The 24,493-nt window shown below is 35.6% G+C and overlaps 3 protein-coding genes across 9 annotated transcripts; 1 reads left to right on the top strand and 2 right to left on the bottom strand.

The window, feature by feature from the left end:
- The first annotated feature begins 1,477 nt into the window (after nt 1-1,477).
- LOC100790289 (auxin response factor 5) lies at nt 1,478-8,583 on the top strand. Its single transcript, XM_003544346.5, has 14 exons — nt 1,478-2,389; nt 2,503-2,615; nt 2,786-2,884; nt 3,012-3,068; nt 3,184-3,336; nt 3,437-3,521; nt 3,739-3,829; nt 4,145-4,309; nt 4,429-4,551; nt 4,673-4,748; nt 6,082-6,217; nt 6,298-7,574; nt 7,751-7,941; nt 8,104-8,583. Exons 1-14 carry the CDS (start codon nt 2,281-2,283, stop codon nt 8,219-8,221), a joined length of 2,793 nt encoding a protein of 930 aa, XP_003544394.2. The 5' UTR covers nt 1,478-2,280; the 3' UTR covers nt 8,222-8,583.
- Nucleotides 8,584-12,160: 3,577 nt separating this feature from the next.
- Nucleotides 12,161-13,993, bottom strand: LOC100786204 (probable methyltransferase At1g29790). Its single transcript, XM_003544994.5, has one exon. It carries the CDS (start codon nt 13,807-13,809, stop codon nt 12,544-12,546), a length of 1,266 nt encoding a protein of 421 aa, XP_003545042.1. The 5' UTR covers nt 13,810-13,993; the 3' UTR covers nt 12,161-12,543.
- Nucleotides 13,994-15,337: 1,344 nt separating this feature from the next.
- Nucleotides 15,338-23,383, bottom strand: LOC100790809 (probable pre-mRNA-splicing factor ATP-dependent RNA helicase DEAH5). 7 transcript variants are annotated; one of them, XR_005888204.1, is made up of 6 exons: nt 23,174-23,383; nt 19,854-23,082; nt 19,096-19,488; nt 17,846-17,916; nt 16,592-16,679; nt 15,338-15,986 (listed from the first exon to the last, which is right to left on the bottom strand). XR_005888204.1 is itself a non-coding variant. In XM_006596503.4 (4 exons), coding segments are annotated over exons 2-4 (3,612 nt in total). In that variant the 5' UTR covers nt 23,072-23,082; nt 23,174-23,383; the 3' UTR covers nt 15,338-15,985. The 7 variants fall into 7 exon arrangements, 3 of the variants coding, with proteins under 3 accessions (XP_006596566.1, XP_014622664.1, XP_014622665.1); XR_418191.4 differs by lacking the exons at nt 16,592-16,679; nt 17,846-17,916 and adding an exon at nt 18,667-18,757; XR_418188.4 differs by lacking the exon at nt 16,592-16,679.
- Between the last annotated feature and the right edge of the window lie 1,110 nt (nt 23,384-24,493).

The raw sequence follows: 24,493 nt of genomic DNA, 5'->3' as shown, positions 1-24,493 counted from the left end.
TTTCTATCATCCGAATTCCCAACTTTATCTAATCTGGAAAAAAAATTGAGCGTTTTCCGGTGCATAATAAAAATTAAGATAACCTTAAAAAAAATACAAATTTTAAAAGCCTAATATGTCATTTAGTGTGCAAGATAAATAGTTAATTTTTTTTAAAAAAAGAAAAAGGAAAAAGCGGGTCAAAAAGGATGGGAACGAAGAATGTCAAATGTGGAAAACGGCGCCGTGAGTAAATAGACAGCACAGTGACACGTGGCATGCTTTTTTTTTTTTTTTAATTTGTTTCACATTTTCACTTCATTGGTTTGTCGTGAATCGCACGCGTGACGAACGGTCAAACATCAGGTGCTAAACTACTAGCTCAGAACTCAGAAGCCGGGGAAAATGCTTTTTATTTTATTTTTATTTCTATTCATTTCTAATTTCTTTCCAATAAATAATATAATTTTACCAGTAAATAAGGTAGAATATACCGAAGATAATTTTTTTCTTATAAAATCACACAATTTCTGTTACTTGATAGTTATAAATTCTGCCAGCAAAACATCAATAAAAAAATCTCACCACTTTCACATTCACATTTCTACTAATTTTTGGTTGTGTATTTTGTTATTATTATTATTATTTCCAAATGATAAATATAAAAAGGTTTGTGTACTTGTGTTATAGTACTATACTACAGTACATTTTATGAACCGAATGAATGTGTCATTGACTCGTCACCGTATGATCAATTTTTTTTAGTGTATTTAGCATTAAATTATTTTTAATGTATAAATGAAATAACTGCACTGAGTATTCCATAATAATATATCAAACATGAAAATGCCTTAAGAAGAAAAGAAGATATTGGGAAAAAAATATGATGTAATGTTAACGGGGCAGGTAACAAGACTAAGAATATGAGTATTAGGGTACACAAGACATTTTAGAATAGAATATACTAGAGTTAACTTTCAATAGATTTGTATTTACACATGACTTGTACGAAGTTTTTTATTTTAAAAAATAAAACATATAGTACTGAATATAACTGCATATTATTAAAGTACACACACGTCTCTCATTCAAAATGGAGTAATTAACTAACCAGTAACCAATGTCCTAATCATATTATTTCAAAAAATTAATAAAAAAAGTCATGTGACTTTTCTCTTTTGAATTTTTTAATTAATATCTTAAAAATACCAATTAACATTTATCAGAAATAAGAAATAAAAGATTACTTGAATAATTAAAATAAGAAGAAAATAACAAAAACGTCTGTTCAATTCTTTTTGCTGAAAAAAATATTAACAATTAACGTTTTTCAATAAAAAAACATTTGTCATGAAAAAATACGTCTTTTCTCATTTCAGATAAAAAAAACACGTCTTTTCTGATTAATTAATTGGTGTCAAGATAATCTGGTATTATTAGTAGATGCCAGAAAAACAAGGTAGAATCAAATCAAACATAATGCAAAAGCTAGTGTGTGTAGCGCTGCATATCCTGAGCTAAGATGAGGTTGATAGTGTACTGTTTTCGTGTTGTAATAGACTAGCTCCACTTTTTCTGATTTTCATTTAATACAAGTATACTGCTAGTTTCTTTGTTTTGGTCTTAATTATTTAAATGATATAAATAGCTTAAAGCTGCAATGGGTAGGACTTGGTAGCATGCACACTACTTCTTGCTGTTTGAAGCAAAGAGAAAGAGAGAGAAGGGACAAGGAGGTTTTGGTTTTTGGCATTGGTGCTTGTGCTTGAGAAACGGAAAAGAAAGCAAGAAAGAAAGAAGGGAACAGTGACAGCGCCAGTGTGATGAGTGGTTTCACTGAAAGGTTGGTTTCTTTTCAAGGTAGAAAAGAAGAAAAAAAAAAAAAGCACAAGTGTAGTACTCAAACTCAAAACCAATAATACAAAGCACTCACTCATGCTTAGGTCCGCGTGCTTTGATGCAAACTTTGTGTCAAGCCCCACCCTTTGAAACAAAAGATCTGCACTTGTGCCTTTTTTCACAGGTTTTGGTCTGCTTTTCAGTTTTGAGCTTGCTTGGTTAGATTCTTTTGTTTTCTCAGAGAACAACAACAACACATGAGATGAGATTCTTCTCGTATTGAAAACGTGGACCCTTTTCTTCTCTTTTTCTTCTTTCTAATGGGATGGTGAGGGAAAGGAGAGTTTTTTTTTTTGGTGGGGATGTTGCAACTTGTTGTGAATTGAAGACGTAGAAACACAGGTTCCTCTTTGTGGTTTTAAGTTGAAGGCGTAGAGAGTGGTGAAGACATAGGAATAGGATATGATGGCTTCCGTGGAAGAAAAGATTAAAACTGGAGGAGGAATGATTGTTGGTGGTCAAACTCTTGCTGCTGAGATGAAACTGTTGAAAGAAATGCAGGAACATTCTGGTCTGTTGTTTCGTTTTCCTTTCCTTTTCTTTTTTTGTTTTGGACAATCATTTTTTACCCTTTTGGTTGCATTTTAATGACATGCTTGTGTGATGCTACTAAAAAATTTTCAGGGGTCAGAAAGACTTTGAATTCAGAGTTATGGCATGCTTGTGCAGGCCCTCTTGTGTCATTACCCCAGGTTGGGAGCCTTGTGTTTTACTTCCCTCAGGGACATAGTGAGCAGGTGAATGAATCTCTTGTTCTCTTTTCAAAGTGATAACTTTTCTAACATTGCTTCGTTTAATCTCTAACTCATTAGTTTCTTTTCAATATTTAGCCAAGATTCTGAGGTGATGACTTTGTTTGTTTTGGTTTGCTGAAGCATATTGTTCCCTTTTATTTGAATATGAACAGGTGGCAGCTTCTACTAGAAGAACAGCAACATCACAGATTCCAAACTACCCCAATCTTCCATATCAGTTGCTGTGTCAAGTTCAAAATGTCACACTTCATGTGAGTGTTGGGTGCTGGTTGACTTGACTTGACCACTTGTTGCATTTGTCCTCAAGAGCTTATTGCATCTTCAAATCCATCATAACTCCAAACAAAATTTTACCTTTTTTCTTGTATGTTATGATAGGCAGACAAGGAGACAGATGAAATCTATGCTCAAATGACTTTGCAACCACTGAATTCTGTAAGGATGAAGTCTCAATCCTGGAACTGTTGTTATTGAACATTTAAATGTCAAGGTTAGTTGTGGTGTGTATTGGACATTCTTCTCAGTTTGAATTTGGATTTTTCTGTGCCAGGAAAGAGAAGTCTTTCCCATATCCGACTTTGGGCACAAGCACAGTAAACATCCCAGTGAGTTCTTCTGCAAAACTTTGACTGCTAGTGACACGAGCACGCACGGTGGCTTTTCGGTTCCACGCAGAGCTGCAGAGAAACTCTTTCCTCCATTGGTATGGCTATAACATCTGCTGGTTGCATGTTTTGCCTGTGCTTGGGAGGATTTTGTACCTGAATTTTCATTTCATTGATATGTTTTATTTTTCACTTCAGGACTACACAATTCAACCCCCGACTCAAGAGCTTGTTGTTCGAGATTTGCATGATAATACCTGGACATTTAGACATATATACAGAGGTGAGTATGCTTTTTTGGCTTTCAAACCTATCTATTGCTTTACTAGAAAAAAAATAGGAATGAATGTTTTGTTGTGGATTCAAAAGCATTTTGTGCTTTTTTGCTGCAATTTATTGTTTGGCTTTGCAGCTTTCTGCTGAAGGCATTTTTTTGTTTTTATTTTTTTAACTATTTAATGAATTAGGTCCTCACTTTTATTTTTCACATTTTTTATTAGGTCAACCAAAGAGACACCTTCTCACAACAGGATGGAGTTTGTTTGTAGGCTCAAAAAGGCTTAGAGCTGGTGATTCTGTTCTTTTCATCAGGTAATTGCCTAATTGTTGGCTATAAGAACCGTTCTTTGTTTGCATGGTATAGCATATAGAAGACAGTATTTTCAAATTTCAAGGGAAAGGGAAGTAGAATCTTGTAGTACTAAATTTTTGTGCAGAACAAAGTCTTCAAAATTCTTGTAATAACGTTGTCTATTCCACATGGTGGCATTGCAATATAATGGATCCAACCAAAATATTGTGAATATTATGGAATTCAGATTGGCAGCTTATTCCTTTCAGTTAGGATTAGTGAGTGTTGTTGCATAATATTCTTCATACTAAAAATGATATGTCAAATGCTACAAGGGATGAGAGATCACAATTGCGAGTTGGCGTTAGGCGTGTCAATCGTCAGCAGACAACACTGCCATCATCAGTACTTTCTGCTGATAGCATGCACATTGGTGTGCTTGCTGCTGCAGCTCATGCTGCTGCAAATCGAAGTCCATTCACTATTTTCTACAATCCAAGGTATATTTAAGTATATTCATACCCTCTCCTAACATATGTTTAAGATATAATTTTGTTGCAAATATAGCTTCTGGTGTTGCTCTCTATAGAGTCTAATGTCTGTTTCCACTTATTTGTAGAGCATGCCCCTCAGAATTTGTTATTCCTCTGGCCAAATACAGAAAATCTGTATTTGGGACTCAGGTCTCAGTTGGCATGAGATTTGGCATGATGTTTGAGACAGAAGAATCGGGTAAGCGCAGGTAATTTCCTGAATGCTTGGATCATGCTATAGCCAAATATGTCTGCTGAACTATTTTAGTGATATTTGTGAAACCCCAAACAAGCATGAAAAGTTAACACATGCTTCATCTTTCTGCGCAGATATATGGGTACAATAGTTGGTATCAGTGATGTGGATCCTTTAAGGTGGCCTGGTTCTAAATGGCGAAATATTCAGGTAAATTATGCAGGGTCTGTCTAGATAAATTAAGGTCTAATGCAAAATTTTTATAAAAAATTTAATGAAACTATTAATTTTATATTAATCTTTGTAGCTTTTTAAGCTGCAAAATCATTTATCAATGTTTTATAATCAAGTAATTCTAATATTTCACTTTCAATAGATAAAATATTTTTTTCTTTTGAACATTGCAAATAGCTGTCTAATTGGACCTTTTTCTATTTTAAATCTCAAAATTGTTCATCAATAATTTTTCATTTTCCTGGATCATAAATATTTACAGGAACTTCACTCGATGTTACTATGTTCATTATTTTCTTCTAATAAAGTATTGTAAATCTTTTTGTTCTTAATTGGAATTAAGACCACCAGTATTTTTAATGTTATCAGATAATTGTTCTATAATTTTTTCATCAATTGTACTTATTCCTGTCTTCTTTTTATGAATGGTAACAAATTTATCAAGAGCTCCATGTTGAGATTAAATTCAATTTTTTTAAATTTTTTTTTAAAATCAGATTCAAATTTCTTATTTGACATTTTATATTATCATTCTCAGAAGAAAATAAAATTGAAAGACAACAATTGAATTTATAAATAGAAGTGTTATAAAGTAAAAAAGAGAAAAAGGTGAAACAATAGAACCTGGAAATTGAGAAAATTACACGTTGATGTTTCCTACAGGGACAACTTGATACTAGGCATCCACTAATTCACTTCAAGTCTTAAAGAAAATAATAGAAAGATGAGGAAAAGAAAAGAAAACAGATCAATGAAATAGTGAAGAGAATGATGTAAAAATATTAATTTTTATAATGTATATATAGAGATAAAAAAAAATAACCGTTAAGATATATTTTGGAAATAGCTAACCATCAAAATAATTTTTCTTTCAATTAAAATCTTATTATTAATCACAAATTAATATTGTTATTAAAACTTTACCGTTAAAAATCAATGTTTTCAACATATCATTAAAAAAGTAACTTGAAAAGTGTGGCCAATGATTACGTGAATATTGGAATTTGAAAAATTAATGATTGTATCTCATTGCTATTGAATATTTCCAATTTAGGACAATTTATATGATCGTGACTGTGATTGTGTACCTCAAACATCCACAATATTATTATAGCAAAACAAAATTATACTATTTTATAACTTTTTAATTTGTGGACCTAAGGCACAGGCCTAATTGGCCTTACTGTCAATACGGCACTGAAATTATGTTCTATCATTCATATTTTGTTGTATGTTCCAATGAAACATAGTGCATATTGGAGTTAAAGTTTAGTGGAAATAGTTGGCCTAATGATTTCTCTGCAAACAGGTGGAGTGGGATGAGCCAGGGTGTGGTGATAAGCAGAACAGAGTTAGTGTGTGGGAGATTGAGACTCCTGAAAGCCTTTTTATCTTTCCTTCTTTGACTTCAGGTCTAAAACGGCCATTACCATCTGGTCTTTTGGGTAAGTCTGTTTCTTATATTTCTTTTCCTACTTTGTAGACGAGTCTTCTATTTAACTACTAGTTATGTTGATTGTTGCAGAAAATGAGTGGGGAACTTTGTTAAGAAGACCCTTTATAAGAGTTCCAGAAAATGGAACCATGGAGCTCTCAAACTCAATTCCAAATCTCTACTCAGAACACATGATGAGAATGCTTTTGAAACCCCAGCTGATTAACAATAATGGAGCTTTTTTATCTGCCATGCAACAAGAATCTGCTGCTACAAGAGGCCCCTTGCAAGAGATGAAGACCACACTTGCAGCAGAAAACCAAATGCCACTTAAAAATCTACATCCTCATTCTATCCCTGACCAACCTAATGCCTTAAACATGCAATCACTGTTGAAAAACGACCAACCTGAAAAATTGCACCCTCTTGGCAAAATTGATAATCATCTGTCTTCTGGGATAGTTATTGACAAGCCAAAATCAGAATCTGAGGTATTACCTGATCATGTGATTGACTACCCTTCCATGGAAGGGTGCAACATCGAAAAGGTGGCAGCAAATCCTGTTAACCAGCAAGGTCTAGCAAACCAATTGCCATTCCATAATCAAAACCAGAGTCCACTACTCCCTCAATCTAGTCCATGGCCTATGCCACCTCAGATAGAATTGTCCATGCCCCATCCTCAAATGATTGATATGGTTCAAGCTGATTCTGCTATGGTAAATGGCCTGTTTCCTCAGCTTGACATCAATGAATGGATGTCATATGCTTCTTCCCAACCTTTTGCTGGGCAGAACAGACCAACTGGACCTTTGTCTGACTTGCAAGAACATACCTCACTTCAGCCTCAAGTAGTGAATCCCCCTTTACCTTCAATGAACAATGAAGTGTGGGATCATTATGTCAAGAACTTGAAGTTCTTATCTCAAGCAGACCAGCTAACATCCATTTGTCAGCCGGGGCTGTATGGCCTCAATGGCATACCAAGCTCAAACAATTTGAGGGATCTTTCAGCTGAGAGCAACAACCAAAGTGAGATTTGTGTCAATGTTGATGCTAGCAACAGCGTAGGCACCACTGTGGTTGATCCTTCTACTTCAAGCACCATTTTGGATGAGTTTTGCACAATGAAGGACAGAGAATTTCAAAATCCTCAAGATTGCATGGTGGGCAACTTGAGTTCAAGCCAGGATGTCCAGTCTCAGATAACTTCAGCAAGTCTAACTGAATCACATGCCTTTCCTCTTAGAGACATCCCTGACAACTCAGGTGGCACTTCTTCAAGCCATGTTGATTTTGATGAAAGCAGCTTCCTGCAGAATAACTCGTGGCAGCAAGTACCTGCGCCCATCCGAACTTACACAAAGGTTTGTACTGGAGACAAAAAAAGAGAAAAACTCTTTCCTCATTTGCATTCATACTATATATGCTAGTGCTAATTGATCTTTAGTTTTATTTTCATGACTTTTGAAGTTTTGTCCACTATATTATCTGGCTCAACATCTTTAATCATGTATATCTTAACGGTTTTGGTTTCTGACAGGTGCAAAAGGCAGGTTCTGTAGGAAGATCAATTGATGTGACTACTTTCAAGAACTACGAGGAGTTGATCCGTGCAATTGAATGCATGTTTGGACTCGATGGTCTGCTGAATGACACTAAATGTTCAGGATGGAAATTGGTCTATGTAGATTATGAGAGTGATGTTCTACTTGTTGGTGATGATCCTTGGGAGTAAGTTTCTTATCAAGTCTTGTAATGTGTGATATACCACACTAAGTTTAATAATAGGCTTAATATACTTAGAATTCCTTTGAACCAAGATAATGATCCTTTTGAGTTTTGAACCTTTGGAATATCTTGTGTGCCATCTGATATTAAATGTTGTGTGTGTAGAGAATTTGTGGGCTGTGTCCGCTGCATAAGAATTTTATCACCTTCAGAAGTTCAGCAGATGAGTGAAGAGGGGATGAAGCTTCTAAACAGTGGGGCTTTGCAAGGGATGAATGTTTGAATATTAGGTGGTGGCTGCATACAATGTCTCACTAAGCCTTGCTTTGCGATGTTCTTGTATAAGGTTAACCTCAAATGGCTTTATCGTCCAATGTTTGAAAAGCAAAGGCATATGTTGTGGAAGAAGTCAGGATTATTGACTTGGGTGTCATGTGATGTATTATTATTAACTAAAGGACACTCGTTATTTGAAACATTTCTTAAGGTATGGAGCAAACCTTGGAGATGGAAGAGTTTAAGTTTTATTATTACTTATCAAAAGTTCTAAGATGATGTTCCAATGAGTCAAGGGTGTTGCATACCTTATGTTGTAAGACATTCTTGCTGGCAAGAGGAAATATTATGATTTATTATTAATACGCATTGGGGGCTTTCCAAATAATCAAGCATCGAAAGTTACTTATTTGCATCCTAGTTTAGTGTGCCTAGAAAGCATGGGTATATAAGGCAATTCAATGACACAGATATAACGAATTTTTAAATAATGTAGAAAATGGCTATAATATTATAGAGACTAATCTGTATAAAATTAATATTAAATCTTTAAAGAGAACGTTTTAGGAGTGAGTTACTATAAGCATGGTAGCATATTATCTTGAGGCATTTTTTTTATAAAAACCATAGGTATGGAGGCAATAAAGGGATGGGTAAGATTATTATGGGAGATAATTTTTCCTCTAATACAATTGTGTATTCAATTCAAGATTCAAATTTATTATCAAGTTGAAATAATCTTGTATCCGTTGATCAAGTGTTTGATGATTTTTTTCTCTTTTGATATTAAAATATTTTTTCTATGTTAAAATGTTTTATGATTGTGAACCATTTTGTTAATAGAACATATCCTTTCAAGAGGTTATTGGTTAAGTTAGATATGATTATTATCAACATCAAAATTCAAAATTGTTTGTTGGATATTTAGCATAACAAAATATTTCAAACTCAAATTAGTTGATTAAGTTGAATTAATTTCATGTTAGATATATCTACATACTCGGTGGTGTTTGTGGACCATTTGTTTATTTTCTTTTTCTTTATTTTTCATTTTAATGGCAAGCAAAATAACAGCAACCGAAGCAATCCAGCGGGGCCAGCAACATTTATGTCAATTTAAGGCTACACGAGTTCCTATAATGAATGGGCTAAATAGAAGGTATCGCCGCTTGTTAGTGTTACATCGTTGATGTCAATTCTGAGTTCATTTGTGTGGATTTCTGATTTTTCATCTCAATCACATAGCAATGTTGATGAATTTGACAGTGCAACAAGTAGTATTAACTATTTTGAGACTTCCGAAAGTGCATGCATGAATGAGACGATTGGATTAATTGGGGTACAGGTTTTAAGCCACAGCGATTAATCCCTCCAATAAAATACTACTGACAGTACTAGGCTAAGGGTTACTGCACCTTAGAGGCGCCATAAAGGGATAAAAACAAAGGGAACAATTAATTGTTACTTTTTTTTACTCAATATTTATCAATTTTATTGGTGATTAATTTTTAATAGTAACCTAATTATTATTTTTTCTTTCAATTACTTTTTACATTCACAAAACTCGAATCTAACATTTTGCTTAACAGAATCAAATATAATATTATTCACACCAATAACTTGTTAGTAGACAATTAATTGATGGTAAAATTATATTTTTGGTCCCCCTAATTGTTTCTAATTTTGATTTTAGTCCCCTTGAAATTTATTCACTAATTTAGTCTCCAAATCATGTCAAATCTTGTAAATATGATCCCAAAGTCCAAATTTAAATGTTAATTGTCACGTTCTGATTGAACGATAAACAGAACAATGTTAGAGTTAACTCTTGGACGCACCTTTTCATATTTAATCATTACGTGATACTCACATAACCAACATTCCTTTGTGACAATCAACAATCAACGTTTAAATTTGGGTTTGGGGATCATATTTATAATATTTGACATAATTGGAAACTAAATTCATGAATAAATTTAAAGAAGAACTAAAATTGAAATTAGAAACAAGATCCAAAAATACAATTTTACCTTAATTGATTTAGTTACATAAGCTCATACCGACATGATTCATCTCAACTGCCATGACTTCACACGGGTACATGCCCAGCAATTAATTATCCCACAATAACGGTGCTCTCGTGTTATTATAATTATAGTAATTAAATAGAAAGCTTCAGCTACAAGGTATCATAATTAAATAGAAAGCTTCAGCTTCAAGTTATTTCTAAGATTATGGATACATGTCTGGATTAAGTTACTGCATTATATATAAAGTTAATCAATGCGCTTCATTATTTACTGCATGTGATGAGCAAAGGCAATAGAAAAGTTGTAATCAGATTTGAAAAATCAAATCAAGGCCTTAAGCCTGGTAAAAATTTCCGGAGTAATTATTAAGCACCCAAGTTCCATGGCCCAATAAGCTAAGACAAGCTTCTTTGCAGCAAATTGGGCTTGAGAAGTAAATTTAGGTAACAAGGAATATGAAGTGGATGCTGCACACAAAATTGAAAAATGCTACATACACTACAGGACTACAACTCTTACCTAGTAGGTAAATTTCATGTGGGTCATATGTGAGTCGGCTGTTGCTTCCTGCACCTTCTCCAAGTTGCGTCCTGCATCCTTTCCAGAATGTTTTTTTTACCTTCCAGATTGGTCATTTCAGAAGTAATTTTACATTCTGGAAGCCAAAAATCTCATTCTCCATTTCATAAGATTCACTTGAATTCAACTAATTAGTGTATTGTAAAGATAGTATTAAGAAGTGTGTTGTTTGCATTCCTCTACCAAATTTGTGTTTTTATATTTCCTTAGCTCGTTTTCAATTGCTTGTTTATACCTCAGTCCTCTCAACTCTGCCCTTTCTAGGTTCTGCTATTAGGTTTGGAGCCTTAATAAACATGTATGTGATTAAACACAATCTCCACATTCTGTGAGAATTTGTAATTTTGTCAAGTCAATGCAAACAATGAAATGGTTTGCTTCATAACTATGAAGTGAAGAGGCACATTTTCATAGAATATGAATACCAAAGCCCTATTAGCAAGTATGCAAGTCATCAATATTAATCAGCAAATTGGGCTCGAAGAATAAATTGAAGTAACAGTAAATATGAAGTGGGTACAGTGAACAAAATGAGTTTTGATTTTTGGACACTCGTACGGTAAATTTCATGAGGGTCTCACTAAATATGTGGGTCTCATTCCTCGTTTAATAAGACTTACCTGAATTTTAACTAACAAAAGAAAATATGTTAGAGAGAATAATAGAGAATGTGTTGTTTAGACTCCTCAACCAAATTTGTGTTTTTATATTTCCTAGTTCCTTTTCAACCATTGATTGCTGGTTTAAAGCCCAGGCCGATCAATTCTCTCCTTTCCAAGTTCACCTTTTAGGTTTGAAGCCTTATTAAGTCCTTGTGATTAAAAGCAATCCCCACATTCAGTGAGAATTTATAGTTTTGTCAAGTCGGTGTAAACAATGAAATGGTTTAGTTCACAACTATGAAGAGGCACAAAAAGCAGTTTAACAGTATCAAAATCCTATCAGCAAGTCATCAATACTAATCAGCTGCAAGCCTCAATACTTGGCATCTTCATGACTTTTTGCAGGATTTAACAAAGGCAACATTCTTATGAGTTGTCTCATTAGAATCTTTGGTTTAGAGCAGTGAGTAGGATGAACGGATGGTTATAGAACTAAATGACAGATAACATTCTTGTTTTGCTATACTTAAGAGATCAAACCCGGGTTCATGCCTTTCTAAATGAAGCTAGGCGCCACAAAGTTAAAAGGCCATTGACAATGGATGATTTCTTTTAGATGTGAAACAGTCCTTAATGATTCATGATTGTACTAAAGATTGCAGTGGTCAAGCATATGATGCAGTAATTTCAGGTAGAGAACGCATATAGTAAAATTATCAAGAACAGTTGACCAAATAATCTTGAAACATATGATTGGATTCATCATATTCTAGAAAGTAAAATTATAGCCTTACAATATAAAGACTAAAATTGACTTTATATGTTTAAAAAAAATAATCCATTTTTCATCTTTCTAATAACTTATCAATTACAAAAAAAAAAAAACTAATACAGAAATACAGAATGAGATATAATAAAACAGAACTTGAAATACAGAATATATGTCACCTAAAAAATCTGGTTTACAATTGGTAAGGAAACAATTATTGTACTTATTCCAGGTCCAGTCAGATTTGATGATGATGCTGGAAGCAATTCGTTCACACAAAATTATGTGCGGAAGAGATATAGCAGAATCAAGATTATTCTTCCTTCTTGTTGTTTTATTGTATAAGCCCCTAAGCTCTAACAGGTTTCTGAAGGACAGCAGATAACACAACTTCAGGTTTGCCTGAGCCAACACTATCAACCTTCTCTCCCACAACCCATTTCAACTTTTTATATCCAAACCTTTCAATCAACCGAGTCAAAACTTGCTTCTTCTCTTCATTGGCACAAAAGAAGTTATCCAGCCAGAACAAACCACCAGCCCTCAAAACTCTATCAATATCAAACATAAAAAACTCCAACTTCTCACTCTTCCCTCCAACATCCAAGCCACTTGAAGCATGAACCAAGTCAAACACATTGTCATAGAAAGGGAACCTATGATCCAAGCTCAAGTAAAGAGGAAAAAGCCCTCTTGCAGCAATGAACTCACTGAACGGGGCTTCAACATTGAGAGTGCTAGTAACCACAGTAACATTCCTATCCGCCATTCTAGCAGCAAAGGATCCAGACCCTCCACCAATGTCGAGCCCTATTCTAACCCCTCCACCTCCCAAGGCCAAGACATCGTCAACCAGAAAATCATTCTTACTCTTAGCCTTAACAAACCTAACATTCTCATTGCCATGAACCAAATCAAAGCAACCAACGCACTCCCTACTCAACTTCTTACCATTCAAACACTCAAAATTCTTACAATTAAGGCCACTCCAGTTAACAGTCTTATTACCAACAGGCTTCCAAAGAGAATCCGGAAAGGGGTACAAACCTACCTTGGAAACAGTCTTTGCAAAACACCTCCTCCTAGGCAGAGGCTCACACCCTTTTAAGATCAGCTTCTGTGCCACACTCCAATCATCAGGGCAAGCTCCAAAAACCTTGTAATTCATGAACTGAGACAACAAGTCTGAATTTTTCTCACAGGTGTGGCCAACAGATGGCACCATCTCAGTGATCCCAGTTCTAGAGTCTTTCCCCAGAGGGAGCTGGTGGCGCTGGAGGAAGAGTTTGAGCTCGGATGCAATGTTGGGTCTCGAAAGATCAATGCTTTCATATCCTAGAAGCTCTTTCTCCATCTGGGCCAGTTTCTTCTGGGACAAATCGATCTCTCTGAGAATGAGTGAGACTTGTTCAGAGATGAGAGAGATGTTTTTGTGGGCATTGTGGTGAAGGAGAGAGTGATGGGGGTGTTTTGGGGAAGCCGTGAAAGCATAGAGAGCAAATAGGTTGGTGGTGATGACAGAGAATATCATGAGAATGTTAACAGCTGAAGAACACAGTGTTGCTCTATGGAATCTGGCTGTTCCATCTCCTACTTTCAGAGAAACCGAACCCATCTTAGTCCTTTCAGAGAGAGAGAGAGAGATCAGAGTCACTGAATCAGAGAGTGAGGTTTTGAAGTCATAAATTATTAGATTAGATTTGTTTGGAGTAAGTAAGTGAGTGAGTAAGCAAGAAACCTTGGTTTCAAAGATAACCAAGTCTAAATGGAACCTTGTCGGTTGTGCTTTACCGTGTCTGTGTGTGTGGGTTGTGTCTTGGTCCACACTTGCTAATTGTTTATTCAGAAATTAAATCTATCATAAATTATAATTTTTTTTCTGCACTAAGATTAAGAGATCTATTGTCAACATGCAATTTTTTTATTGAAAAATAAAATAAACAACTTTGTGGTTTGTTAAAGTTATATTTTCTTTTATAGATAAATATTAATTTTGTTAATAGAGAAGATTGAATTCGTGATCTATTTTCTTTTACTTTCTCCGGTAATCATCCTCTATATATATATATATATATATATATATATATATATATATATATATTATAAATACTTTGCAAATAAACTTCCTATTCATGGAAGGAATTATGCTTTTCTAAAAAAAAAGTGTTGTAGGTTTAACTGGATTTTATGGATCAAGAATAAAAAAAATTGATATACTATTTTTTTTTTTTACCGAAAGTCAAACAATATAAAGTATGGCACTTACCAATTCGTTTACATTAATTTAATAAACTAATAAATCACTTTGGAGAGTGTTTTGCGCTAGTCCACTGGCACAACTCTTAAAAAAATCAATGCAAATAATGGAACCAAAAGTTCAAATAATTAATTTTATAAATTTATTAGTTTCTTTTTTCATTTTTATGTATAGTTTTTTTAATAAAATTTGTCACTTACCATCTTCTTTAACGCTTTATTAATTATTATAATAAATTCTCTACTTTAAAATTATATTATTATTTTAATTCTTCCACAATTTATAGTATTTTTTAATTTTTAATAAAATATGACATTTCATTATTATTATTGTTATTATTATTATTTAAAAATATAATTGCCAACATAGTAAGAAGATAGTAAAAAATTATATAAACGTACTATTTTATATCATTTTAACAATGAATTTTAACACTGCTAATTGAATTTCCAGGTTTAATAAACAAAGCCGAAGCTAAAAGTCAAATACAACAATAAATGATGCTTCGTGAAGAGAATCAATTATTTATATATTAATTAAAATTAAAAGACATTCAATATTTTTTGTACTCCTTAGTTCCAAAATAACCCTAACCCACGCTCACTCCTAATTTTAGGAACAATTGCTTTGCTTTCATAAGGGGCATTATGCAGTCAACAGGTTTGGGTTTGGAATGTTGACTTGCATGGAAAATGAATCCGAAAGCTATACCATCTGAAAGCTTGGTGTGTTAGCTTTTCAACAAAACAAACGGTGCTGAAATCCGACCTGTGATTAGAGCTATGCACCAAACTGTGACTGCATACAACAAAAGTAGTCCATGTAAAATACTTTAAACTCGGTGTTCTTACTACCCTTTACGAGAGATGGTAGAGGAAATAAGATATGCAGAAGAACCAACAGTCACACCAAACTTTAAAATTTGAGACTGGCCAAATAGCAGAGACAGAGTAGCCAACATATCAATGATTTAGTGGTAAGCATCCAACTCAATACTACAATTACTGATCTCATCCTTTCATGGCCTACAAACAAAGGCACTACTCTTGTCAGTTTTGCTCTATCATAATAAACAAATGAAGAAAAATACATCACGTGTTCTGAACTAGGGCTTCTTTCAAAATGAGCCTCACTCAACCTTTCTATAAAACCGTGACACTTGTAATCAGTAGGTAATTAATCACTAACCAGTACTGATCCTCCAATTACAGACAGTGAGTCCCAACAATACATCAAATGAGCAGTCTGTTATACAAACACATCATGTCACCACTAACAGGTAGGTTCTGAACTTTTTGATTGCACACATCACATGATCTGTTGCCTTTGATGTTAAACCATTTAACTGCACACTCTCAATGTGCCAGTGCAAGTTCACCTTTGCTGCTGCACTCCATTTTAAGGGGATCAGCACCTTTCTCCCAATTCAAGCAAACACATTCAGCAGACGGATTCTTTTTCGGAAATATCTTCCCTTCCACATTTTCAACTGAACTAGAACTTCAGACACAAGATGGATATTGATAGAACTTAGTCTGCAGACAAGAAAATGAAATTAATAGAAGGAAAAGATAGGGAAAAATGAAAGCTTAACAGGAATGAATAAAGGTTAGTAGGGTGGTTCATGGATCGTCAAAATAAAAGAATAGCAATAAAGATAGAAAGGGTTCAACAAGAGTATAAACATCAATAACTTCTAGGTGATAGCACAGAATTAAATTAATGGAAATAGGAAAGCACTAAGTCTTGTTTCCAATATCATGTTTAAAAAGACAGATATGCCTCAAGGCATCTGTAATTTGAAGTTTAAAAAAAATGGCAATTGTGAATTTTGTTTGAGATAAATAAAGTCACTAGCCGAACTCAGGCTCAGATCTTGAGACTGCAGGCCTGTTCTGGTTCATTGATTAATCAGGTAAGGGGTAACAGCTTATCTGGTACACCACAAGGGTACTTTTGCTTTTCTTTCAAGTGTCTCTATTCTTCCCCTGTAATCCTTTTCTTAGTCTGTGTCATTTTATAGGCCTCTGAATACATAATCTTCAAACATTACAGACTTGTTGCTTAATTTTTCATCTCAAGTTTTATCAAAACAGTCAGTAACCAACAATGCTGTGCCATTATTTTACATTACAACTACCTGAAAGTAACATGGACGTATGCTTCTTTTTGTTTTTCTCTTCCTTTGTTTTTGAAAGGACAGGACCACGAACATAATACATCAAAGTCTGAAAACATACGAAATTTTGACATGAAGCCATAGTCTAGTCCTATATATATATATGGTATAATCCTGTGTGTATAAATACACACACAATTATTAAGAGTAGTTAGCAAATTTATCAAGAGCTTTCTGGGAGCCAGTTATGGCCACATCTACTTCCCATATCTGTGCGGAAATCAAGAGCACAAATGGAAGACACTTCAACAATAAGGAGGGATGGATATTGGTCCGAAACCGAGTGTCCAAATACAATGTGAGAACATTCTCATGAAGACCACGCTAGAAAACAAGGATAGGCAACATTAAAAATCCAATGATTACAAATGATTTAATACATTTGCAGACCTGGAAGAGGCACTAAGAAAACCCATTTTCATCAAAGAATGACGAAATTTATGAATGTAGATAATCATTCAGTCAAGTCAAAAAACTTTGTTTGAGTTCAATAGTGATGTTCAATGTGAATAATCTGCCCAAGTTTCAGATGCACAGCCATAAGAGTCGAGTTAAATGCTAATCATCAATGCAATAATTGTCACTCTATAAATACTGATAGAACAGTTATGTGAACAGTATGGCAGTTATATATGTGTTCAGTAACTATAAGGTCATAGAATTCCTAATCTAAGAGAATAGAGAGAGAAAGAGATGAAAGTGAGGAGTAAAATGTTATTTCATTAACCCAAGTCACTGAAGATTACAAAAGAGTATTTATAGACAGTTCTGTTAGAGAGACTAACAGCTGTCATCTAACTGCCACTAACTAACTAACAGCTGTCAGATAACTAACTTAACCAATAGCTAGGTGAGTCTGCAGTTGAATAACTGCAGCTCCTTACAATACTCTAATATAGGGCAGTTGTGTTTAGTAACCATTTTACAGTTACGCGTGTGTCTCTTACATATATGGCATGTCAGTTTCTGCAGTCAGTGTGGGGATTGTATTGTGAGTGTGGAGGAAGAATCTGTTAGGGCTTAGGCCTGATATTGTGTACTGAGACAAGTTATTCTCTGTGAGGGATTGTTCCTGTATTCTTTTACTGTCGGTTATTCATTGCAACATTTTTTCTAGTTTCACCCAGAAAATATAAAGATAAAACTACCTAGTTTGTGTATGTAATTTTCTTGAGTCTAACAAATAATGCAAAACCAATTGGGAAGTTCACATACACAAACTTCAACGATGCTATTCTACCGAAGCTTCAGATGTCCTCCTAATAATTACTACTTCCCAAACAAACCTGCAGAAAATCAGCCTCATTTCAATGAAAATGGTGCTGAAGAGTTTATCCAAATAACATATGAAGATATGAACAGGGATGGATATCAAAGTCTAGAAAGCATATTAACAACCCAAGTAGTCCTTCTAATCTAATAGAGATACTAAATGACAAAAAAAAAAAACAGCTAAAGCTGCAACCAATTATCAAATATGTCCAAAATGGAATTCCTTACAAAATCTTATTATCATTTTGTGGCGTGATTGGGATTCCTTGAGACTAGGGTTCGTCGTGAGTTCTTCTTGCTCATTTTGGTCTGTTTTTCCCAAATTTAGTGGTGCGATTGGGATTTCTCGAGATTAGGGTTCATTGCGAGCTGCTTCTGCTTTTTTCTGCCTTTGTTTGGCTTCGTGAGCTAGCTTTTGGGGTTGAGTTAAGCCCAAACCCACATTATAAGATGGTATCAAAGTCTATCATAGATCCATTAAAAGGACCACCTACCATGTTATCCACGCACCAAGCCCAAAAGTGTTGGACGTGAGAGGGTATATTGGAAAAAACCCAAGTCTCACATTAGTTAGCGATAGTGCCAAGATAGAGTATATAAGTGGGGACAACCCTTACCTATGAGCTAACTTTTGGGGTTGAATTAGGCTCAAACCCATATTCTAAGAATGATATCTTTGAACATCAAAGACAAATAGATTTTGTGCCTCTAGCAGTTTATAGAGAATAAAGGATTCTCTCGAGTCAAGTTTCAATGGAACTAACCTATTCATCCAAGCTCCAAAATCCACTTTAGAGGTTCTCATCGAAAAATTTAAGCAACAAGGCCTTGACATGGAAGACCTGGTAGTTCTATCTGGTATATTTATTATTTATTCAAAAAATTAAAGTAACATATCAGGAACAGAAATGAATATGTACTAAAATGTTGAATATGTACAGAAGTTAATGATAATGAATAGGAAATAAGAAACTAATGAACCAACCAAGAATTCTTAACATTGTAATCTGAACCAATTTCTACAATAATATTTTTTATAAAAAAAACCAGTTGTATATATCATAATTTAAGCTTTCCTAGTAATAAAAATGAAAATGTGTCTAACTTTCCATTTAAATCATCATATAAGGAGAAAAGCTACATATAACAGTATCCAAGACATTGCATAAAGAGAACATAGATGAATTACATACTATGCACGGCGTTTACTCAAACGCCATGAATTTGGCTCGTGGTATCTGTCATAAAGGGGTTCAATTCGCTCTTGACGCTTTCGCTTGCTCATCTTTGTAGGATCTGCCACTTTGAAGTATCTTGGAGCCAATTCAACAAGCCATTTGGGGTCTATGACAGTGACCTCACGCATATATTCCTTAGTTGTCATCACAAGCTCATGGTAGATGACCCAGTCTGGCTGTCTCTGGAACAGAGCTGAACTTGGATGGATATACACAGGCTGATTCTCAACAAGGGTTCTGTAACCTTCCTGGGGGTCCTTTCTAGAAGCATGGAAAAAGAATCCTGCAGTGATAGCCTTTCTGACTTTGGTGAAGTTTTTTCCCGCACTTACAACATCCAATTTGTACCTGAAATATTCATACAAGTGATTTAGAATGCAATTTAACATGATCAAATAATAATGCAAGGGACTCTAGTTGACACAATAACTACTGAGCACAGCAAAAATGCTGGTTACAATCACAAGAACTGTAAGCCCAAAGTCAATATACTTGGGATATCCCTTACATAAAGAGAATAACTTCAATTTTCTACTATACATAAAATTTTATATTAAAAAACAAGAACATTTGTAAGACCATAGGGAACCTTAATAATTTTGTGCATTGTAAATGTATCAAACAAAAAAAAAAACACAAATGCAGAACACAGAAAACCAAAACAAAAAAAAAAACTGAAATCAAATATTTAGAAGAATAGATAGATATCATACTTATCCATAATGGTGAGAAGTTGTTTCCTGACATCCTGTGCTCTTCTCAATGATCGGGATTGAACGAAGTTTTCAAAACACCAGGGCCCGGAAAAATTCTTGGCTTTCCAAGCCTCATAAACAGCAAGTAGGGTAAGATGGTCACCCTCTGGCTGGAAAAACTTTGCCCTCTTCTGATCTGCTTGGGCTTGCTTTTCCCTTGGCCTGTAAAAAATATTGCCGGTCTGGATCATGGCAATTATGGTCAAAATCTCATCACTGCATCCAAGGTCCACGCTGGCAAGCAACATCTTAGATAACGGTGGATCCAAAGGAAATTCTGCCATTTTCCTCCCTAATTTAGTTAAAAGGCCCTCTTCGTCGAGTGCTCCAAGACTGTAAAGCTGCTCCATGGCAGATATCAAGGCTTGGGGTGATGGTGGATCCATAAAATCAAAAGACAGCAGATCATTTATCCCCATAGCTTTCATATTAAGAGTAGTCATCCCCAGATTTATCCTTTGAATCTCAGGAATTGTAGTAGGAGACATCTCATTCCTATATGCACTCTCAGTGTAGAGACGATAACACTTCCCAGGTCCAGTACGCCCTGCACGTCCAGCTCTTTGTTTGGCTGATGCTTGTGAAATTGGAGTTATCACCAAAGAATCAAGTCCTTGCTTCGGATTATAAACATTTTGCTTAGCAAATCCAGGATCAATCACATAAAATATCCCATCAATAGTTAAAGAAGCCTCAGCAATGTTAGTAGCCACAACCACTTTCCTTTTCCCAGGAGGAGCAGGGTCAAATATCCTAGACTGCATTTCACTAGGAAGGGCACTATAAACCGGTAAAATGATCAGCTCTGGAACATTCTTACCTAATCCTTTCATTCTCTCATAGAGAGATTGGCAAGCAAAATCAATCTCTTCTTGACCAGTCAAAAAGAGAAGAATGTCTCCCTCAGGCTCTGTCAAGTGGATCTGTAGGACAGTGATTAAAGCTGCATCTAAATAATCACTTTCAGGCTGTTTAGTGTATAGTATTTCCACAGGAAAAGTTCTACCAGGAATAGTAAAGATGTTACAGTTAAAGAAATATCCTGAAAATTTCTCAGCGTCCAGAGTAGCAGATGTGACAATCAATCTTAATTCAGGTCTACGCTTCACTAGCTGCTTCAGCAGTCCAAAAAGAACATCAGTATGTATAGTTCTTTCATGGGCTTCATCAAGCATTATAACAGAGTACTGTGACAGATTCTCATCAACCAATATTTCCCTAAGAAGCATACCATCCGTCATGTACTTGATAACGGTATCTGGTCCAGTGCAATCCTCAAACCGAATGGCATAACCAACTTCCTCTCCCAATCGACAACCAAACTCTTCTGCAACTCTCTTTGCAACTGACATTGCAGCCACCCTACGGGGTTGAGTACATCCAATTTTGCCTCTTGTGGTGTAACCCGCTTCAGCAAGATACTGTGTGACTTGAGTAGTCTTACCTGAACCAGTTTCTCCAATAACCACCAAGACCTGATTATCATGCACAGCCTGAATCAATTCCTTTTTTAACTTGTAAATTGGCAAACTCTGCCTCTGCTCCTGAATAGAAAGCTTTGACCTTTGCCCAAAGGTAATGGTTTTCCCATAGGCATCCTTCTTCCATTCCGGCATATCATAGGCTGATAAGCCAACACCCCTAAGCTCCTGGGCAAGATGCCTTTCACCTGACTCCGGCATAGGGTCTTCCCAAGGCCGATTGAGATCCTTTGGAATTGAATCAAGCATTGTGCGTTGTTGTTGTTCTCGCACTTCCCTACGTTCCTTTATAAGTGCAGACTGGAGTGCAGCAGCTCGACCCAGCGAACCTTCTGGATTCTTAAAAATCTTAACAGGAGACATATCCATTGAGTATCTGCTCTGCCCTTGCAAGAATGCAGGTTCATCCTCATTCAACTCAATCTCAAGCTCCTCCTCTGCACCTTCCTCTTGGTACAGCAATCCATCCCCCTCATCATCATAAGTTGGATACTCTGAAACACTCAAGACACCCGAAGCAATCAACTGTTTCGCTTCCCATCTCTCTGGAGAGCTCATTCTTTTCAGAGGTCTCCGTGAAGAACCAGCATCATCTTCTTCCACAATCCTGATACCTGAAAGCCCCGTCCTGGCAGCAGGCCCACCTTTTGAATCCTGCGGATTCATCCTCATTGCATCATCCTCGGAGCTCTTCTTCAACGGAAGGAGATCCTTACCAGTATGTTGATCAACGTCTCTCATGGAAAGAGACAACTTCTGACCTGAAACTGAGATCACTTTTACATACACTTCTTGATCACGCTTGACAACATCTTTGGCATTGGTAATCCTCCGGGTGGCCATCTGCGAGACATGGACCAACCCCTCCTTCCCTCTGAAGTCATCCAACTGGACAAAGCACCCAGTCTCCATTACTCTGGAGATTCTCCCTTTATAAACTGCATATAATTCAAGTTCACCAGAACCATGCCGTGAACCCTTCCTATTACCATCTTCATCTCCATTCTCCCTTCCATGCCCATCCTCTTGGTGCTCATCTCTCCTGTGCCTCTCATATCTATCTCGATCTCTGTCTCTGTCCCTATCATGTTTATCTCTTCCCCTTCGGCCGTGATCCCTTCTATCATCTTCATCATCTCTATCTCTTCCTCTTCTGCCATAATCCCTTCTATCATCTTCATCATCTCTATCTCTGCCTCTTCTGCTATAATCCCTCCTAACATCTTCTTCATCTCTGTTTCTTCCATACCTATCTCTGCGCCTATCTCTTCTATCTCTGTACCCATCATCTTCCTCAATTTCTGGCTTTTGCTTTTCTCTGGCCTCGGATTCTAACTCCTTCTGAAGCTCCTTGGCGCGGTCCCTGTTGTCCGCGATAGCCAGAGCCTTGAACTTGGTGGTCTTGCCACTGACACTGTCTTTCTCCTTCTTCGAATCCTTCGACTTGGGAGGGAGAATGGCGTGGATAATGGTGAGGAGCGTTCGGACAAAGTAATCCGGCATCTCCGCGCCATTCTCCTTCAATTTCGCGTCGAATTCCTCAACATTTTCCGATGATCGACCCAACTCAGTGATGAACTCGGCAAGAACCTTGTCGCCGGTGCCGGTGTGGGACTCCAACTCGGTGCACACCTTCGACACCAGCGACAAGTATTCCAGCTTCTTTAATCCATCCTCGGGATTATCTACCGCCATCTATCAAAACCCTAATGAGAAGAAGAAGAAAAACTATTGAGTTCAAAACAAGCACTGAAACAAAAGAACGTAGGGTTGAGGAGCATGTGACAGACAATGTACCTTGTGAATAGAAAAACGGGGAGGGGTGTAATGGTTCCGCGATTCGATTCAACAAATAGGTTACTTTACGTTGTATCTCCTCACATTCAAAGCACGAAATAGTAATAGTACCTTGGTTCCTTGTCGATTGCTGCAACTCACAGGACGGATTCGAGGTAGAAAACGGGGAACAATAACCTAGTCGTAAAATTGGACCTGAATTTAGTTTTTATAATAATTTTGCTTTTGTTATGTTAATATTTAAGGGGTTTATGAATTATTGTTTTTTTCTCAACTTTTCAGTTATAGAAATGTTAATGTCTAACTTTTCATTTTTAAAGTTTTTTAATATCACTTTTTGCTTATTATATTTTTATATTTATTTTGTTTTGATATTCTGATTTTTTTATGTTTTCTAAATTTTTCATTTTAAAATAATTAAGTTAACATGGTGATAAATAAAAATCACCACTACTTTTTATTTTAAAAATTACTAAATAAATAAAGAAAAGATAGATATAGAATCATGAATAATAACTTTTACTCTCATATTATTATTATCATCATTTTCATTCAATCTAATCATTTAGTAATGATAATAATTTCACCCACTAATTATTTTCAATCATAATGGGTAAGGATCTCTTCTATATCAAAAAGTATCATTATCTCATTCCTCTGATTTGTTTCCGTCACAACCTCCCAATGCAACTAGAATTCTCGCCTTGTATAACTACAACAATTGTCTCACTGTCACCATAGAAAATATGCGTTGACAAAGGTGAAGAAGAAGACCGACAACGCCGGGTTGTGGATAAGGTTTGAGCGATCAGGTCAATCAAAATCATCTTCAATGAGACACATCATTTGACCCATCTTTGCATCTTTGTGTTACTCGTCTTCACCTGACCAGATAGATTGTAGATGTTAGATGAAAAATCTTCTACTTGTCCGGCCTAACCGCATACGACAATGAAGGTCTTGCTTGAAGACCTCTAAGAATCACATTATGACTTCCTCATTCAAATCTGGGTTAATTAGCGAATTAAGATCATGTTTTTGTCTTTCGTCAAAGAAAACTCTTGCTTCGATCTCTCTTGTTTTTGTTTTGAATAACATGGTTATAAGAAAGGTTTTGGTTTTTCGATGAAGAGTAAGAATTTTCTATATGGTTTTAAGGTCATGAAATTGTGCTAAGGAACAAGTGGAAGGAGATTGCACGGATCAATATACAAGGCTATATGACTATGCTGCTGAATTGCAGAAAACAAATGATGGCTCAACTGTTCTACTGAAGGTGGATGCTGGTCAAATTCAAGAGTCTTAACAACTACAACCAAT

The sequence above is a fragment of the Glycine max genome, chromosome 14 (genome assembly GCF_000004515.6).
Source record: "Glycine max cultivar Williams 82 chromosome 14, Glycine_max_v4.0, whole genome shotgun sequence".
Lineage (NCBI taxonomy): Eukaryota > Viridiplantae > Streptophyta > Magnoliopsida > Fabales > Fabaceae > Glycine > Glycine max.
The sequence above is the reverse complement of the archived record's forward strand: the minus strand, read 5'-3'. Positions and strand labels throughout refer to the sequence as shown.